The 15,169-nt window shown below is 46.0% G+C and overlaps 1 protein-coding gene across 1 annotated transcript in view; it reads right to left on the bottom strand.

The window, feature by feature from the left end:
* Positions 1 to 14,778, bottom strand: part of GCSH (glycine cleavage system protein H) — a 151,554-nt gene extending 136,776 nt beyond the window's left edge. Inside the window, exon 1 of the mRNA XM_069607105.1 lies at positions 14,469 to 14,778. Coding sequence (XP_069463206.1) covers positions 14,469 to 14,652 — 184 coding nt within the window. The 5' untranslated portion in view covers positions 14,653 to 14,778. The remainder of the gene's footprint in view (positions 1 to 14,468) is intronic.
* Positions 14,779 to 15,169: the final 391 nt, after the last annotated feature.

Here is a 15,169-nt window from a genome sequence, read left to right as displayed (position 1 = left end):
CCATTGGCCATCCTGAGGAATCGGGCACGGCACCACATTCAGAGGAGTCCAGTTTGGCTGGGGAGGTGGCAGCCACAGCACCCCTGGCTGGGGAGGACCCACAGGATGACATGGGTGCCCATTGAGGACGATGCATCGGAAGTGGTCCATACGCCCAGTCCACTGGCATCCCCCCAAATATAGTCCCTCGAAAGTGACCACGCCACCACCCCGGAGCAGTCTGGTCAGGAGAATGGCACTTCAGTCCCATTTTGACCAGTATGGAGGCTGAGCTGGACAGCCAGGGACCATCAACCTCCACAGGTGCACCCTTCAGGGCCGCAGCGTTCAGAACAGCCGACTGTCCTTGTGCAGCAGTTTGTTGAGGACAACAGACTGGCCAGACAGGAGTGGCGTGAGAACTTCGCCTCTCTAAGCAGGTCCATCACAGAGAACATCGCCTCCATGGCCAAATCCTTTGCAGATAACACCAGCCGCCTCTGCGAGGTGGTCTCGGCCCTCCGCCAGGTCTTAGGCCGCATAGCCGATGCCATGGAGGCAGGGCATCCGGCTACCCAATCCCAGCAGGCGGCCACACAGTCATCATCCAGTTTAACCCAGACGAGCCTGCTCTGCAGTTCGGCACGTACCCTGTGCCGCCACCTGGACCAGGGAGTGCCAATTGATAGTCAGGGCATCCTCATGTAGGCATTGGAGACTCGATGGGACATGTGTGGGGGAGTGTTTTTGCAATTTCGATTGTTATATTTAATACACCCGTTGTGTGAAAAGCAAGATCCGAGTGGACATTCATCACTGCGCATGTGTCATTTATTTGTATACAGTGCATAGTGTACATGTGACCCCACACCCAGTGCCCTCTGTCCAACTACCATGTCACCCTCTGCTGCCGTGTGTCAGAAATATTGTGCAATCACTGACTGGCGCACAGCACGTCCCTCCTGTGCATCGGCAACACAATGATGTCCAGCCACATCATCTTCATCCCCTTCATCACCACCAGGTGGTAGCAGTTCAATGTCAGTGGGCAGGGGCACGTTCCGGCGGATACACATTGTGCAGCATGACACATGCCATGATGATCTTGGCCACCTTTTCATGCCTGTAGAGGAGTGCCCCACCCGACCGGCTGAGGCAGCGAAATCGTGGCTTTAACAGGCCAAAGGTCTGCTCAATGACCACACGGGTACGGGAACGATTGTAGTCCTCCTTGGGTTTCGGACAGGGGTGAGGAGCCACGGCTTCAAGGGATAGCCACTATCACCTGCATGAGAGGCAATAAAAGGTAAATGTTAGTCAATTCATGATGGGACAGCTGTACTAGTCACACAAGCCTGCAGATTATCGTTGCCGACATGCACATGTCCCTGGATGTATTTACGCCATTTTCAGTCCCTCAATGTGTCCTGTGCAATGGACTAATGGTGTGGGTTGCATCTTCAAGATGATACATGGTGTGCACTGACGTCTTGTTGCACATGCATCATGTACGCATACAGCTGTGTTTGTGTCAAATTTGTGATGTGTTGTGTTCTGTGAGATTTACTTAGAAGGAGTGTTGTCAGTAGTCTGTACAATATTGGGCAATCAGCGCTGATCATTCCCATGGTGACATGCAGGTGGTTGTGGCGGCCCTGTGACAGACTGTGGATTCCCTAGTTGGTTCAGTTTAATGCACTCCCAGGGATGCTTGTCCTGTGTGGTGATATGCTGGAGACAGCGACATAGTGCATATGCACTGCATGGTGCAGGATGGCGTTATGGAGGGTAAGGGCCGCTGATGAGTGGTGCACGTGTTGTGGGATGGTTTACTGTTAGTCATGTTGTGATAGGTGTTGACCTTACTTCGTTCCTATGGGATTTGGGTGTCATGTACCGTTTATGATGCTTTGGGGCACAGTGTTCGGTGATGTGCACATTGTGCAGTCACATCAACATTGGCAGCATGGTGGTGTGTGCATCTCTCCCCCCCATTTCAATGCCATGTGCCAGTCATGCAACTTACCAAGCAGCCAGGCACGTCGTCCAGCATGTCGCTCCATGAAGCGTGGAGTTCCTCAGGACCATAGGGTCATGAGTTGATCCGGGATATCGGGCAGAATGAGTGATCTTGCTGGTGTCGCATACCACCTGCACATTGTGGTATTGCTTGCGGTACACCACCTCCATGGCATGCGGGACCACCAACTCCACGTGGGTGCAGTCAAGGGCACCTACACAACTTGGCATGCCTGCCAGTGCATGGAAGCTAACTTTTGTATCAAATATCTCCTGGGGAGTCCATAGTAGGGATATGTAGTCCCTTGTGTGCTTGAGGAGGGCATCCAGCGAATCCGAGAAAATAAGGGAAATAAGGGTTGTGAAATGCCATGCATGTGCCCCACTGGGTGCCGGTAGGTGCCTGTGGCAAGGAAGTGGAGCACAGACATTACCTTCAGGAGAGGGGGATGGCGGTGCGTATTTCAATGAGACTGACAGTGTCGTCGTGTATCAGGTCCACAATGGTGGTGATGGTGTCCCGGTCCAGACGGTACAGGGTGTGGATCTGCTCAGGGGTTAGGTTGAAAGGACTGGCTCTGATGCAAGGGATTGGGGGCTGCCTGCGTGGTAACGGTGGCTGCACTGGTGGCGCATGCTGGGCCCGTCTCACCCTCCTTCTCCTCCTGCGTCTCCTCTGTGGTGCCGGCTGTTGTTGCTGCTGTTGTGGCAATGCAAGCATGTCCTCCAGCTCCAGTAATGCTACTACTATTGGAATCATCTTGGTGTGGGAGGGGGGTGGGGTGTGTGGGTGTGCTCCTTTTGTAGTGGGCCAGACGCCATTGCCTCCACCTGTGCCGATTGTGTGCACCTGTGGCAGTTGGGATCACTCCACATGGCATTTTACGGTTGGTCCGCGATGCCCTATATCCGGCATGCCGGTAACCACTTTTAACGCCTTCATAAAGCCGGTATTTGCATGTCCACTTCACTTGTGATCTCCTCCAGTTTACGGCATGTCGCTAATGCCGGCATGGTGGGCCGCGTGCCCATGCACATGCCGCTATTAGAGACGCCGTAATTTACGATGCCGCCAATAGCGGTCAGGCTGGTCAGAATAGCCCGTAGCGGTAAGCGATGTCGGTAATCCTTTACCAGCATCGTTTTTCCCCTAGCACCAACCTCGGAATGACCCCCATAGTCTCTACCATATTCAGTCCACTCCTTGCTTCTTCTCCATCCACCCTTCGCCCTCCAACCTCTCTACACTCGAAATTTCTTCTTTCCCATATATTGCCTAAAATCGCTACTGGATGCTTTGTCCGGTAATATGATAAGAGTATCGCTTGATGGTTTCATCATATTTTTCAAGTTTTCTTGGGCGGCAGGCCTCAGTGAATTGCGGGAGGAAGCCTGAGAAAAGCCGATAAATAGGGGACAGAGCTGGTGTCTAACAGAGATCAAGGCAGATAAGCAGTCCATTTAACACAGAACAAGAATGCCAACAGTCACTGGAGGAAGATCCATATGGATCAAAATGTGCATGCAATAGCAAGCTATTCTAAGCAGGTAGTCTCCAAGGACTTAAATTGGCATTCAAACTTAATTAATAGAATTTATCATTTTAAGATAGATAATACACATTTTGAAAGTAAAAGATTGAAGGGGTTTTCACTCCAGTGTCAATTCACCAACTCATACGTTAGGAAAGATTTCATAATTGTAGGTAATTTTCCCTCCATGTGTACACCCCCAAACGTTTTGCTGCTGTTTAGACACCCTTTACTGACTGCCAGAGAAGCAAAGCCTTCAGCTGCACTCCTCTGGGCTTTCGCTCACTTTTTTTTAATGGGGAAACTGACATGCCCTTGAGACAGTCAGTACTGGGAGACTTTGTTTCCCTTAGTCCTTTTCCCATGTTGCAACTTTTGTGCAACATGTAACAAGTGTGCAATGTATCTTACCAAACAGCACACTTGGGTCTATAGTCATTTTCCAAAGGCCGTAGATACTCTCTGACTTTTTATGAACTGTGCAGGTGTGTCATGGACAGGACTGGTGGCAACTATCTTTTTGCATTTTTTTTTAACCCTATTCTGCCATGTTAACCGCGTTTGGCACAAATAGGTGCCTGGCTCCAAAATGGCCATGCCACGAGGTTCTTTGTCCTGTCCTTTGGCCATCTTGCCCCTTCACCTTCCCCAGGTCGAGTCGACCCGTGTCAGTCCTTATTTGGTCATGCACTTTCCCACAAAACCCAATGCTTTCGCAGGCTTCTGCATGCCTTGTGTGTGTGCCTCCAGAATGTGGGCTGGAACGTCTGAGTCCAATACACATCCTGGGTGCCAGAGAGTCTGGCGGGACCACCGTGATCCGTGATTGGTCCACGTATGGAGAGTGTTTGCGAGCCGATCTCCCATTGGGTCCTCTTAGTTTTGGCGCGAAGGGATCTTTGGATAAGAGGAGGCCAAAAACACCCATACCATGTCGATCTCCTGAGTTCTCACTGAACAAAGGATAGGATCCAAGTATCCTGCAACTACGAAGCCGAGGAACCGCTGGTGACCCGCTGGAAGGTTTGGCACCCTGAGCCCGCTGTCGTTCGGTGCGACACCTCTGCATCTGGTCATCCTACAAGGTCTGCGAAGACACATTGACCCATTGCAATAGTGGTTCCAACTATTCTCGGCACCTTCACCAAAACCTGCACGTAAGCTTTCTCAGAAGTGTCCCTGGGCCAACCAGTTGGCTGACAAGCTTACGAAGGACCTTTGCTCTGTCTCTGCTGTCGTTTCGAGGAGGCCCTCAAAACTTGGTATACTGCTAGCTCTGTGTCCCCGGCACCCTCACACTGAATTTCGTACACTTGGCATTCCCAGGTCTGAAATGAGATGAGAGCGCCAGGACCGGAGTAAACGTGGTTACCGCGTTGCCCTGCCGCAGCAACGATTTTGGCAAGTACGCTGCATTTGTGACCCTCTTGCCCCTGAAGCCTGCTGCAGTGAAACTAGGTCGATTCATCCACCCGGAGCAGAGAAATCGCCACTGTCCCGTCTGGGAATCATCGCTGTATCTCAGCAACTGAAAGCCACAGAGACGTCCTTTTTGTTGCGTTCGAACCTGCAAGCCGAGTGGACTGAACTGGCGATCTTTGGGTCCAAGAGCGCCTGGGACCGATGAGTACTGACAACACTAACTGGTGGCCCCTGGCGCCAAGGTCCCCTTTTACGCACAAATGGCCCTGGGGGTCCCTCTCCTTTCCACTACTAGTGTGAACTAGCAACTACATCCCGCTCTCTGGAACTGCCTCTGCCTTCAAGTAGAGGTCCTCCCTGAATAGTGGGAACTTGTTCTTCATCGCCTTATCCGCCTTCCCGTGCTGCTACAGACCACTGAAGAGACCCTATTTTTGCCCGTTGGAACAACCGCGTGTGCTTGCTTTGCATGTACTATGGAGCATAAGGCTCCCCTCTTCTTAGGGCTTGGACTGCCTCTTAGGTGTGTTATCGATGTCGAAAGGGGCCTAAAGACCATCTGCACTGCCCGTTTCCTTCCCATCTAGGTTGTCGACATATTTCGTGCATTTAACCCCTTTACACCCCAATGGTCTTATATATACATTGTATTGATAATGTTGTGTTGGTTTACTTAGTGTTACTGCGATTCTTCTGCTATGGTCTATGTTACAAAGGCCTTGTAATAAATGTGTCTATATTTATGAAATAACACCTGTCTGCAGTAATTTGTAAGTGTCCTTGCTCTGTGTGTTCATTGAGGTCTGTCAGTCACCCTCACCCCTCCTGAGACCTAGTCTTGACCGCCTGCCATAGCTACCCTGATTGGTCTGGTTTGTCCAGAGGTTCCAAGAAACTAGGCTGGCCTTTTGAACCTCTGCCCTCCAGGACAGAGTTCAGAAATCCATCTTATCAATATATACCAGTCGAATACCCCAATATATTTTGAGGCATAAAATAAGCAGTGTTGCATAGCAATTTGCTATGCAATCCTGTAGGTTTGCTAATCAAATGGACACTTGTGTATAAAAAGTTGCTATTTAAGTTGTCATGTTCAATCAAAGCACAGGTAGCCCTGCAGTCGGCTCTTGCCCTCTGTGCTCTATTCACTTTTCACTTCAAGTGCTAATGGAGAGAAAGTGCAGCAGTATTGATCTCCTCCACTCTTAGTGACAAATGTCTCTGTGGAGTGCTAGTCAAGAATTGCATTTTTCTTTTTCAAATAATTGTAAACCAGAAGTAATTTGGGATGATACTTTAGTGATACTTTTATTAACATCATCCTGTCTGGCAAAGACCAATATGTGTTAACTTTATATGAAGACAATCAGGCAAATCCATTCCTAAAAATCCAAGTTGTTACATAAGGCATAATTACAGTATTGACACTGTAAAACACTGCATTATCCATGTTTTACAGTCAAGTTTAGGTCAGTGTCAGTGTATCTAAATCTCAGTGACGGCTATATTTCATTTTGTTGATGAAGATGCATCAGATTGACGAGTGAACACTTCTGAAAATGTACATGACCACACGATCGAATGCTTTTGAAGGCAAACCTAGTTTTGTAACTTGCTGATTTTATTCATCTGTGCAGTTTGTTTTCATCCCAGACTCCTTGACATTCTATTTGATCACCCGGTTGCTTTAGCCCAGGTACCCTGAAAATGAAATGACCACAAACTACAATACTCCACCTAGTTTGCCCAGTTCACTGCTTGCTACGCCATCCACTCTGTGTAGTCTCTTACTTTCTTTCCTCTTACACAATTAATACACAAAGCTAACTGGATGTTTACACAAAGTAGTGATCAATAGTTCCATCCAGTTGGTACATCTACAGATCTACTGCACTTTTATACACTGTAGTTAGCTTCCAGAGCTCGCTTTGCAATTATGATTGCAATATAGATTAGCACCTACAGGAGACAGCTGACAAACCGTTTTCAGGGCCTGTTTATTATTATATATCTACGGCTCACAAAGTCTTTTCGCCGACTCGCATAGTCGATCAGATTTTATGAAGGGCCAGTACCATTTGCAAGGGTTGTTTGAAACATTTACTTTGTTTGCAATAAATATCAGATGTTTCACTGTGAATGGCTGGCCTTTGGGTGGCAGCAGTGTGCCAAACATAATCAGGTTTTGTAGTGACATGCACCGTGTTACACAAATCGCATTTAAATTTGTTGTCATCCGTTTCTACGGGTTAAATGCATTTCTCTTAGATCGAATAGGCAAACTATGTTATCTGACCTGCAGGTCTAGCTGAATTTGCAAGTCCTAACGGTTCTCGCTAATGTCTTATTTCAGCGGTACACAAAAACACTGCATTGTTGCCCATTTCATGTCTTCAGTAGAAATAACTTCTGGTGACATTAACAGTATTAGTACAACATTGCTAATCAAATGGGTCTGTTTGCTAATCAATACAATTTTAATTAGCAAACTCGGCTAATCAATGTTTTAAAACAAAATTATGCCTTGTATTTCTTTTTCCACAAGGGCTTAGGAACAGATCTGCAGGGTCTGACCTTTCATCTAACAATTTCCACAAACATGATAGGGGCAGGTAAAGAGAACAACCTTACTTTCATGGATCAGCCTTCACCACGGAGCAGGATTTGAAAAGCAGGAGCTAAAATCAGCTCCTGTGTGACATCACCCAGTAGGCAGGAGCTGCCGGTGGGGAACCAGGAGCGAACATCGCACTGCAAAGCTAACTTCCACATGAGATGCACAGTAACATTTTGCACATTATGTTTAAATGTGTACTAGATATGGGAGAATTGGTCCATTTCCATTCTAAAATACTGAAAGTTAATGTAACATATTAATGTTTCTAAGGCATCAGTTGGCCTGGGGAGCCAAAAGTAGCTCCTAGTAGATGTTTGTTTCAACCTAACCAGGCTCGAGTAGGCAGCAAGCAGGAGCTAAATAGCTCCCTCCAATTTCAAACCCTGTAGAGGATAGAATATTTTGCTTGCATAAGATAAGTCTCCCTCGCGCTTTGTCTGTGGTCATGGAGATCATTCAATTTCTCATAGTGCCCAAAAAAAATTACAATACTAGCAAACAGGTAGGCTGGATATAAAGGTAGAAGGGTACCGATTAATCCTTCAAATTAAAAAAATGTGTCAAAGTTTGATAAGCCTGGTATTTCGCCAATGCTTTGGGGAATCGAGTTCTAGAGCGTGGGAGCACACACGCTGAAGCTTTTTACAGTCATAGCCTTTTAATTCGTATCCAGGGATGACAAGCTTGTGGGTACCATTTGACCATAGTTTTCTAAGTATAGGTGCCTTTTGTATATTAGGTATTCAGGAGCTTTTCCAGAGAAACACTCATATGCAAGAGTGAGGATCTTATGTGTAATGCGATTATATACTGGCAGCCAGTACAAGGACCTTATGCTTCGTTTATGTGATCTCTTGCTTTTTGTTCCAAGAACAGATCAGGTGGCCCCATTCTGGAACACCTGTAATGTTCCGACTTATTTTTAGTGGTACCAATTATCATGCTGTTGCAGTAATCAAAAAGGGAGTTAACTAAAGCTGAGGCAACAGACACGAGGTTGGTGGTTGTGAGGTAAGGTTTAATTTGGTGCACAAATCTTATCTGTAGAACATGTTGCATTGTGAACCCTGTCTGACTACCATTCAGGCATGGTGTTCTGCGAACGATCTCGGTCTTAATGCCAGCAAGTCAGACATCCTTCTCATTCGTACTTTCCCCCCCCCCCCTTCCTCCCCTATTCTCTGGCCATCCTCCTTGGATACCCCCCTCCCCTCACCCTCTTGTCAAGCAAAAATCATGGGTGTCCTCTTCAACTCCTCTTTTCTTCTCTCCTCATATCGCTGACCTCGCCAAGAAGTTTCACTTTCAGCTTCACCTCTTCAGGGGAATTCTCCCTTTCCTCACCTTCCCCCAGAAACGAATGGGCCTCATTACGAGTCTGGCGGTCTGGAAATAAGGATGCCGGTCGAAACATACCGGCACCCTTTCCGGACCGTCAAGACTACAAGAATGCCTGCAGGGGCCAATAAAGTCCTGCAAGCATGTTTTTCACAGAAGCACCAGCGCCATGCTTCAGTTTCCCCATTTCCACGGAGTCACTTACAATTTCCGCTGCCCAACAACCCGGGCCAACGGAACTTGAAATATCCTAGTGGCATCGAGATATCCAATGGCAGAAACTGTGTTACGAGGTTGGTGGTAATGAGAGCCAATGTCTCTAGAGCGCTGGTTCTCTCCAGGCTGGACTACTGCAACTGCCTCTTCCTCAATCTACCTCTTTCCTCCCTTCGCCCTCTTCAACTAAACTAATCAAGAATAGGATCGAGCCCAGAGATCGAATCTCTCCAGCCCTCAAATCCCCACACCGGTTCCACGTGGCTCCAAGGATCAAATTGAAGAGCCTCTGCATCATCCACAAAGCTTTCTGTGGCCTGGACAGTGCTACATCCAACGTTCAATCTCTAAATATTGCCCTAGGAGCCTATCTCTATCCCTCCATCTCTCTGTAACGGCCTCCCTGCCCCTCTCAGACTTGAGCCGGATCTCCTTAAGTTCCGGAAGCTTCTCAAGACCTTCCTTTTCTCCTCCTCCTTCCCTCATCCCCTTCCCTGATAAAGCCCCCCCCCCCCATGCTGCTGCAACTGGCTGCCTGGTGCCTTCTGAATCATACAGGGGCCAAGTCCTCCATCGTCCAATCTGCCTCAGCACCTCCCCTACCAACACTTGCCCTTTGGGCACCCTTCCTCGACTAGACTACTGAGTCTGGTTCACCCCCCAGCCCCCTGCACTAGTTGTCCCCTTATCCCTCCGGCCAGCACACTTGCCCTCCAGGATCCCCCTCCCCGTGCATTTCTCCCTACCCTTCACTTCCCAAACCCCCATGCACTTACTTTGCTGCACTTGCACGATCCGAATGTCACAGGGCCTAGTAGGACCATATGTTTATCCTCCTCTGTTCCCCCTCCTCAGTCTTGTGGCACTTGGAAACACTTTCTGCTGTACAAGCCCCATACAAATGTTCAATAAATCAAATAAAGATGACTATCCAGTATCCATTGTTGGATCCGATAAGCCAAGCCAACAAGCATGAGCTTGGTTGTATCATAGTTTAACGCAAGGGAATTCACAAACATCCAATTTTGGATAATGTAGACCCTGTTCACATTTCCAGTAAGTAGCGAGATCATGGTTTCCAGAAAGCTCAAATAGTAATTTCATAATTTTCGTAACTAGGAGGAGCAAGACACCGAATACAGTCCTTGACCATCAGACCTGGGCAAATGTCACCAGGACAGACAGGTTTCCTACCTGAGAAGATGTGAAGGAGAGTGCCAGTGGTAATAGGACAAAAAGAGAATAATGCCATAGGAGTAGAGACATGGGTAGTGTCCAAGATAGACATAAGAACAACATATTGGCGCTGTGCATTAATGGTGTTCTGGTTAGAACGGATCTTTGCAACAAAGTCATCTTGAATTTTCCTAAACCATGCGTCACTTTGCATCTGGGGTTGTTTTTCCCTCCAATTCTTTCTGAATTAAAAAGAGCCCTTTCTTATGCGACTGCTTTGGAGGGTCTAGAATTAGTTATCCTTGTTTGTGGAAAAAATAGCTTGCTTATAATCCAAGTCAAGAGCTTTGTATTTGGCATGTGTAAGGATGCTAAAATGTTTTCTCCAGGTCCTCTCTTTAAGTTTCTCGTTTTTCCTACAATTAAGGATGTCCGGGGAAAACCATGTTTTTAATGTTTTAACTACAACCGGTGGAAGTTTATCAAAAGCTGATGAACTAATGTGTAAAAATATAGAAGTATGAATATTTACGTTGTTGGTCAGGGGAAGATTTATAATCATGGGGCCAATAAGTTGTTTGAAGGCCTCAGGTGTGACGCTATGTGCATTCCTGGTTCTGATTTGTTGCCTCTGGTTAGTATTGACCTTTTGGTATGGGGTAGGAAGTACTAGTTCTGAAGTTATTATCCAGTGGTCGGACCAGGGACATAAGGAGAAGCTAGAAGTTTCCAAACTATGGGTAAGTACCCAGTGAAGTGGCCGGCTATGTGTGTAGGCTCAAATATGATCCGATTAAAGCCCATAGTCTGGAACTAAGAATATAAGGAGGTTGCAAGATAATCCTTGCTATTATGAGCCCACAAATTAAAATCTCCCATGACAATAGGATGGTTTAGCAAGATCAGAAACTAAAGCTATTAACTGTTCTTCAAAATTAGGAGTGGCGGAAAGGTGGGCAGTAAAGAATGAAAACGTGGTATTATGATCACTCTAATTGTATAGATAAATATTCACAATCCTTCAGTATGCTGGGGGTGGGCGAGTGGATATTTAAGCAATATTTAAAAACAACTGCAAACAGCACCTCCTCTGCCTACTTACCAGATCACTGAACACAATTGTATCCTGGTGGGCTGGCTAACTGGGCTGCATGGTTAGTGGTATTTAAGAATCAGGTTTCAGTCGGACATCAAATGTCTAAATCATGTCTCCAAGTATTAAATCAACCACTTCAATAGCGTGTTTAACTTCTGATCGTGTGTCAAAGAGAGCAACCTTCAGCATATTAGTTTCCTCATATGAAGAGGATATAGTAGATAACACATTAATAGAAGGATCAACATATATATTAGAAAAAATGATCTTGAATAATAACCTGTGCGCTCTGGTGATTTGTTATTCCTATGTTCACAGGGAGGAGGATTAGATACTAATGTGTGGTCAAAGACAGTTGGCATAGTATCCGAGACATTAGTATCCTGTACTAAATGTACTCAGCTCTGCCATGGTGGTGAAAGGCGAGCAAGAGATTCAGGGGTTTAGTATAACGTTCATGAGCTTTTTGTGAAAAAGATTCAGTTGGCTGTACAGACAGTTTATTTTTAGCTGCAGTGCTAGCATCTAAAGGATGCAAAATCAAACTACAGGTTTTGAGGGAAAAAAGTAAGCAAATAAACTTACAGGAGATAGAAAATCAGAATGAGTGTACCTAGACGCGGCACAGACCAGCTTGTTGCCACACGCTGGTCAGCAAAGAAATGCTTGCACGAACTCAAATACACTTGGGTACTGTAGTTCGTGTGTAGGAGCAACAGCAGCTAAGGATAGGGATCAACTAATTATAATGAACTAAAATGGTATCACAGCAAAACAAGAGCAAATAAGAGACCCTACTCAATTAAAATAAATCTGCGTATAAAATTAGTTATTTTTAAATTAGCACAATTCTATGAAAGAGCAATTTAGCAGTTTATGTACAAAGACACCACTGCAAAAGTGAGATACAGAAAGAACAGCGAGTTGACAGGCTTTTGATATTTAAGTGGTGTGCTCTTTCTCTTCTATACATGTTAATTCATTGCCCAAAAGGTTGTAGAGGAGAAAACTGAAGTCCCATGCTTTTTGATTTCCGCGCATCCCAGGTCTAATGAATACAGATAATGCATTACTCACAGCTAGGATCTCAAATTCTCTACAGAAAGTGGTAGACCTATATACACAGCTCTTGCAGGACAGGGGATTATACACTGACTAAGAAATCAAACACTAGGCATACTAACATGAAGAATAAATCCCCACAGCAATAACGTTGACTAACCTAAAACAGCTGGTGTTGCCTATGATTATGTGGGTCTGCAATTTTCACAAAAGTGCAACTGTAAGAAACTTAAAAAAGCAGCTAAGGTTTCCCCAGCTAAAGAGGGATATTTTGCATGGCCTATATATGTAAAGAGAAAACGTGTGGACCAGATGCTGAAAGTAATCAAAGCCACATTAGTGGTAATAGCAAAATATGGTGCAGGTACAAAGGGGTTACTCTGACTCACCCATTCTCCACAAAGTAAACAAACATTGACAAACCCAATAGTTTGGGTGTTTAATGCTGTTCTTTGCAATTATAAGCACCATGGCGCAAGTAGGAGAGTGCAAAGTTTTAAAGTAGGATGTGATAAGGGGAGCGGGTATGCAGAAAATGAGGAGTATAGAACAAGGGATAAAGCAATTGAGAGGGTGCCTTTGATGATGAGTAAGAGGAAATATGAGCGAGGAAGGTTGAGAGTAAGAAATAAAGCAAGTAGAGTGGGTGGTGGTGGTAGAGAGAGTTAGGGAAGGGTGGATGATAGTAGTTGGTTGGGGCAAATGAAGAACAAAGCAGCCTTGGTAGGACTCGTCGAATGTAACACAAAAATAAAACCAACCGGCACGCAAAATGGGGGTGGGTGTAGAGAGAGTCAGCGTGTGTCTCTTCAGGAGGAAAAAAATAAAAACACACACTGATCTGCTGTCGAAAGTAGTCCAAAAAAATTGCCTAATAGCCAATATGAAATCACTGTGCGGCTGGGAAACAGAAAGCCCTGTCCCCGACTTGCTTCTCACAAAGATGCTGATTCGAGCAAATATTGTTATTGTACAGCAGAGAAGTTGTGATTTGGCAGTTTAATGACACAGCATTGTAGGTGGATATGGCAACCAGCTATTCTCAGTTCACAATCCCTATTCCCTCCTCTTTCTCTTCTATAACAATGGTTTCGGCCATTAATCGGCTAAGGATTCCTACCTCAACTACCATTTAAAAAAATTCATCTGGAACTATGTTGTTCCTGCTTTGTATAACAGATTGGAAGTGATAAGGCTGCCTTTTGAAGGAAACCGTAAAGCTGAAATGTGCAACCAAAATCTCATTGTTCAGTTAATAATAATCATAATCGTGTTGCATTTAGAATCATAGTTTTTTTTTAAATGCAGAGACCACTGCAATGCATGCAATTGAAATCGGAGAGGAAAGGGAACGACGGATGAAATAATCCGTCTTTATTTGAGTACGTTTGGTACCACATTACGAATTGCCCAATATCCGCGAATGGTTCTAAACAACAGTTACCGATATCTACTAATCCGTTTCATATTGTGACTTTTAGTGCTGACTGCTTGTATTTGTACTGGGTAACGCGTTTATCCGCCGTACGAGTTTTGCCTTTTTTCACAAATACTATCTAAAATTCCATTATCACAAATGCGATAAGAGAAAGGGATTTCTCGGTTTATCGACTAATTAAAACGTGCCGAGTTTTTCAGGAAACGGGTTGTCTTCCATTAAAAGACAGAGAGCAACAGGTACTCACTGAGGTCACAGAAGCAGCAAACATAACTCTGCGGATGAATTGCACAGATTTAAAGAATCATCTTTAAAAAAATAGACACTCGTACGTCCTCGGTGTTACTAATCGATCGCCATGGTGTGATTCACCTTTTCTCGCTCCTCACCACTCTAACTCCACCACGGATGTTCAGAACCTGCACTCGCTCCCTGCCTCGGCTACGAACTCGCCTTTTCACTGTCCCACCTCCGCACGATTTGCACAATCTCCTCACTTTGCCCTCACGCTCCGTCCCAAGACCTGGGAACTTTGGAGTAGTTCACTTTTCTTGCCGTGCACGCGACCATTACCTGAGAGTAGGAGAGGGGAGGTTGCGAAGTTTCGGACAGCGCACAGACGCTGGAATGTCCAGGGAGCGGCAAAGGGGGTCCGCTGCAAAAGAAGAGAAGCAGCCACAAAATCAGCACCAGCTAGTCCACGGCAGCAAAGGGTCTTGAGGCTGAGGCTTGCTCTGCTGACAACTCGCGCCGCCATCTTTACTGTGCACGCGCCTTTCCGTCAGAAGGCAAGGAATGACAGGCCGCTCGTCCACGTGCAGGTCATTCTGCACATGCGCGTTGCCTCAAGGGTGTTAAAGGGAACCAGACATAGAAAACAACTGACCTGAAAGTACGAGTTTCATGCATTAACATAGGAATCGCTGCAGAGGGCATAATTGGTGCCTGAACAAATCTGGCAAACCACTCTTTCCAGGAGCCTTAAAGGCTCCCCTATGCCCAGCCGTCATTCCCGTGTTTTTAGGTTCTATTTGTTTAGCCTTATTTTTTTACTTCTAGCCTGAAAGTGGCACAATGCTTCTTAAACCTATATTCACTAGTTTTCAGACTGACACACACATACCCTGTGGTTTGTGTGCCCCTTCTCTTGTGTTTTATGACAGGATATATTTCTAAAGTGGTAATATGTGTCATGTTGTTCCTATGGGCATACCGCCCGTCCACCTCGTTAGGTGGGGGGACCACCGTTGCGGTCCTTCTTCCTGCCACACGGG

Source organism: Ambystoma mexicanum, chromosome 1p, assembly GCF_040938575.1.
Source record: "Ambystoma mexicanum isolate Mex_15411 chromosome 1p, UKY_AmexF1_1, whole genome shotgun sequence".
Classification (NCBI taxonomy): domain Eukaryota; kingdom Metazoa; phylum Chordata; class Amphibia; order Caudata; family Ambystomatidae; genus Ambystoma; species Ambystoma mexicanum.
Note: the sequence above shows the minus strand (reverse complement) of the source record. Positions and strands in the feature narration are given on the sequence as shown.